At 35.0% G+C, this 4,976-nt stretch overlaps 2 protein-coding genes across 5 annotated transcripts in view; one reads left to right on the top strand and one right to left on the bottom strand.

The window, feature by feature from the left end:
• chic (profilin chickadee) overlaps nucleotides 1-2,227 on the bottom strand; it is a 144,332-nt gene extending 142,105 nt beyond the window's left edge. The window contains exons 1-2 of one of the 4 annotated variants that reach the window (XM_017609143.1): nucleotides 2,120-2,227; nucleotides 793-1,041 (exon numbers count right to left, since the gene is read on the bottom strand). In XM_017609143.1, the coding sequence (XP_017464632.1) occupies nucleotides 793-903 (111 nt within the window). In that variant the 5' untranslated portion in view covers nucleotides 904-1,041; nucleotides 2,120-2,227. Of the gene's footprint in view, nucleotides 1-792; nucleotides 1,042-1,363; nucleotides 1,512-2,119 lie in introns of those variants that run through there. The other 3 variants (XM_017609145.1, XM_017609144.1, XM_017609146.1) reach the window with 3 other exon arrangements.
• Nucleotides 2,228-4,287: 2,060 nt separating this feature from the next.
• LOC108358020 (uncharacterized) overlaps nucleotides 4,288-4,976 on the top strand; it is a 2,265-nt gene continuing 1,576 nt past the window's right edge. Inside the window, exons 1-2 of the mRNA XM_017609137.1 lie at nucleotides 4,288-4,719; nucleotides 4,774-4,972. Of these exons, the coding sequence (XP_017464626.1) occupies nucleotides 4,607-4,719; nucleotides 4,774-4,972 (312 nt within the window). The 5' untranslated portion in view covers nucleotides 4,288-4,606. The remainder of the gene's footprint in view (nucleotides 4,720-4,773; nucleotides 4,973-4,976) is intronic.

Raw genomic sequence — 4,976 nt, 5'->3', positions numbered from 1 at the left:
TTTTCACGGATAAACAACGGATAATTTACGGCAAATTATCAGATAGTTAGTTTGGGTTTAGCTGGTTTACTTTATTGGTTTTCAGAAGGTGCCTGGCTAACTTCCACGGAAGTTAGCAGGGCACGCGATATTTTTTAAAATGTTTCCGCGGCAAAATAATTCTTTTCACGGATAAACAACGGATAATTTACGGCAAATTATCAGATAGTTAGTTTGGGTTTAGCTGGTTTCCTTCATTGGTTTTCAGAAGGTGCCCTGCTAACTTCCACGGAAGTTAGCAGGGCACTCGATATTTTTTAAAATATGTCCGCGGCAAAATTATTCTTTTCACGGATAATTTACGGATAATTAACGGCAAATTATGCGATAGGAATTTTTGCTTTGAGAAAAAGTTGTCCTGCCAAGTTCAGAGAGGTGAAATCTCAGCCTTTAGTTTTACTAAATACTAAGTCATCTACATTTTTTAATAAATTTGACATTGTAGAAAAATATTACTCAAAAAAATTTTGGTAGTTTTGGTTGATTTTGGTAAGAAAAAAATGTGTATGTAGCAATACTGTATGCAAGGAACAAAAATAAACTCAACAAGGGTGTTTTATCCGATGAGTCGTTACTCATGTTATACGATTAAATATTTCGGTGTGTATCTCAGTTTTCCTCTCTACATTTTAACACCCTGCTTTCTAACCGGTCACACCCTTGAGGACAAAGTAAAGTTAATGTACACTTCAAAAATTTAACGACATTATACACAAGTTAGGAAACTCAAACTATTTGGGTTTAAAAACTTACCTCAAATCCCTTGGATTGAGCCCAGATGTTGCCATCATGTCCAGCAATACAAGCCTTTGTTACACAGTGCGAGGCCAGTAGTTGGTTGTCCACATAATCTTGCCAGCTCATTTTAGTATTTTTGTTGTTTACTGTAGTGGTATCTATTTTATTTTCAACAAAAGGTCGTTTGCGTCACTTTCTCGCAAAAAATAAACTAGCACGGTACCAATTTAATTCTTCTGTTGCGATACTCAACGTTAGCCTTACCTGTAATTATTAATATCTGCTAGTATCAATAAATTTTTGACCTACATATATAAAACAAAAAATAAATGATATTCACGTACGCGCATACATATATATTTATTCTTGTCCATAAAAGGGATTATTTTTATATAAATGCTACTGAGGTGTACATAGAGTATGAATCACAAAACACAAAGTGCTCTATTTATAAAAGCTTTGTCGGTTATTGAATATCTTTATTTTTATTAATATCCGTTTTCTTTTCATGCACGATATTGATACCATGGTATAATTATTTCATTAATTTGAGTAAATATAATTATATGAAACATCTCGGAACAACCTGTCGGCCAAATATCGAGCCTCCAATTTCCTGCTGAACTCCAGCCTTTTCAGGCTCAAACAAATGTAACCTTCAGGCGAGTGAATACTAACAAAATTGAATGAAAATTTTCAATTTGGTGATGGTGCCATCGTTGTGGACAAACGAAAACCCACGACCGAAGTGTCATCGTATCGTTTCACTCAACTCAATTCATTCCACGAATGGAACAGAGTGAGCAGAAAGGAAATTAACTCATCTGGTGAGTCAGCACAGCGCTAATTTTCTTTCTCAAGTTTCGCAGCACCCTAGATATTCTGGACTAAATTGAGCAAATTTAGTTCGTGTATTCAAATTTTTTTTCGGTAAATTATACAAATTCTTTATATTTGATAGTCGCTGAAAACTACCATAAATGGCTTTATTCGTAGCAAATAAAGAACCTAGATTTTAAAAGCTTATGAAGTGAATTTTTAATACATATTTTCGATTTATAAAGCATATGTGTATGTAGGTTCTTTACTTTTCATGAATTAAGGGTGTAAATGTTTCAACAGCACTTATTCTGCAGCTTCATTTGAAGTCTTCATATATATGTACATACATACATATACATATACACATATATGTATATATATATATATATATATATATAACTAGAAACTAATGTACCGCATTTGACTTTATCCCTAATCACATTGAACTCAAATACCAAATAACCTCAAAACTAGGGCACATCGCAAGGTAAACTGCTATTTACTCATTTATTTTATTTACCAATTATGTTAAACAAAGATCACGAAGAAAATATTCCAAACCCGCTCCAACTAGTACGATTGCAAATGATTTCTAATCTGACGCATGCCTTCGGTTTTCTTTTGACGTCGGCAAGGAATATTCGGCAAATGGTGCTGCCATATCGTAGTGTATTCCACTTTAGTTTTCGTGTAACCGGCCGGCCACACGTGGAGTATAGTCAAGATAGATAAATGCAAGACTGCGCATTCTCGACGGAGACGCCATTTCTAGAAATAGAAGAGAAGTAAACAAAGCCGAATATTAGGACAAAAGAAATCAGAAAGGGATTTTGTGGGTTTATTCAAAAAGTGAAATGAATATATCTTATTAGTATTTGCAATCGGGGAATAGTATACAAAATTTTCCATCACTGGGTAAAATATAAATATTCCTTATTGAACGGTATCTTTACAGTCCGTTTTATAAAGTGCACATTTAAAGCCCTATTCGCGTGTGGTCACACTCGTCAATTGTTATTATCGTGTCATCACCTGTTGTCATAGGTATGCACATTCGATAATGACAAGCGAAAAGCTCGTTTTATTTGCCAACTGCGACGAAAGTTTCTCTATAGTGAAACAGCTGTTCCTTGTTTACATTTTAATTGTTCTTTTTGACCGCCACTGCAACAGACGGGATTTCTTTTAAATAAAATACACCGCAGAAATGGATTACGAAATGCCGGAAAAGTGAGTAATTTTATAATAGGAAAATTTATTTAATTTTATTATGAATTCGTGTAATAACAGGTGAAAATATGAATGCACCACACAACAGCAGCTGCAGTTTTGTGAAGACCACCCCGAATTGCAAACGTCCAAAAAAACTGTTGTCTCGGAGTTTCCTCAAAAGTCTTCTTCTCTGTATAATTTCATCTTGCTCGACAATACTAGCTGCGTACAATAGTTATTTCCTCCATGAATATGCAAATAATAACTTTTTAACACACGTATTTAGGCAAATAAAATGGTTTAACAGTTTTCATTTAGTAAAATTTTTCAACTTTTTTCTGCAAAATTAATAAAACTGAAAGCATTAACATATGTTTTAGCGTTGTCATGTACGCAATAGGTCATCACAAATATAATAGCAATTGTCACCGTTGGAGTTTTCAAATTGCCCTCTGCTTACCTAAACGTGACAATTGATTATAAACATGACAATAGTTATAGCGGCGAGTTATGTCAGTGCACGCGAATAGGGCTGTTATTCATTGTTCCGCTGTGTCGGGAGCGCGCTCTACAATTGGCAGTGATTCACAATGCAGAGAACAAAGGTGACGCGTCCGACACACCGCTATTTCGTCGATTTTTACAATTCTGATCTGAAAGGAAACGATGCCTCAGAAACTTTAACTGCACTGAAATTCACTATACTTCCACAAAAATAACCCTTTTTCAAACTTTTCATGTTGACAGCCCTATTCCCACATTATTGACAAAATTCATCGTACTACGCCTAAAACACAATTAAACATTTCCCTTTTTTATACCGACACATGAAGCGTTTTGATCCAGTTTGCAGTGATTCAAAACTTATGCGTAAACCAAATTTCAATACGATCAGAAATTCAAAAGTGTATTGACTCGAATTTGTTTTCAAATCCGGTTTTTCTTCTTCAAATCGGTTTGAAAACACGTATAAGCACATCATTCATTTGACTCGAAGCGAAAATAAGTTTTTTTTTATACCGTCCGTTTTGAATTATAATTATTATTTTAATAAATTTGAATTATTGCTCCCTTCCATTTCGGTGAACCGTGCAAATTTATTATTAAAGAAATTTCGAATTAAAGCAGCAATTTTGTTACTTTTGAATACAGTTTCAGCGAGTGCGCTATAAAGACACAGGTATAAACTTCTGAAGGAAATATAGAAATTTAGAAAATAGGCTCTTCTAATATTTTCTTTTAACATCCAATTCGGCTTTGTTTACTTTTTTTGTACAGAATTGTTATCCGCGCAGGACGACGCTCAGAGCTCCGACCATATGGAGCCAGGTGGAAATAATAGTTAACTTGCTAATTTCGCTAAAACTTGACATGTGCTCTAATTTTGCTGAGAAATAGGATATTATGAAATTTGGCAAAGATGAGGTAATTGCCATCCCCTCTACTCTTGTGGGCAGAAACATTCAGCCTTATTCTGTATCTCGAACGTTAGGCCGCACGAACGATTCGTCTGTAGGCGATATCGTCACGGATTGCAAGTTTGTAACTCTGTCGTTCGTCTTCGTCTTGCCTTTACGTCGATTACGTTGCTATCGTCTCGGTTACGTTGAATGATGTTGCCGGATGTAATTTTGATGTACTTTCAAAGATTTTTTCTTAGATTTCTAATATTTTCAGCTTATTTCAATGCTTTTTATTTTAAATGGGCAACATCGGAATTGTTTACATTTTGGTTTTGCTTAAAAGTGTTTTGGTTGTGTTGCGGAAAGAATATAAGGAAAATCTATTTTAAAAAATGTATGCTGCTATAGCGCTAATGGACGCCGAGGAATCTGAAGAAAGGGAAAGGCGGATACAGAGGAGGAGATTGCGAGACCACACCAATGTAATGGAACTACCTGAGACTGAGTAAGTTCAAGATTAGCCAATAATTTTTGTATGCTACAATGTATTCTTTTTTAGATTTGTTGCAAATTTCCGAATCAATAAGGAAATATTCCAGTACATTTTAAATGAATTACAAGAGCATATGGCTCCATCACATAGAAGCACCCACCTATCGCACCAGCTGAAACTCGCGACTTTTTTAAGATTTCTGGCCACCGGCAGTTACCAAAAATCTGTTGGTAACGAAAATATTTCGTCGATGGGGCAGTCAACTGCAG

Source organism: Rhagoletis zephyria, unplaced genomic scaffold, assembly GCF_001687245.7.
Source record: "Rhagoletis zephyria isolate East Lansing unplaced genomic scaffold, Rhagoletis_zephyria_1.1 Rzeph_scaffold_00194, whole genome shotgun sequence".
NCBI lineage: Eukaryota > Metazoa > Arthropoda > Insecta > Diptera > Tephritidae > Rhagoletis > Rhagoletis zephyria.
The sequence above is the reverse complement of the archived record's forward strand: the minus strand, read 5'-3'. Positions and strand labels throughout refer to the sequence as shown.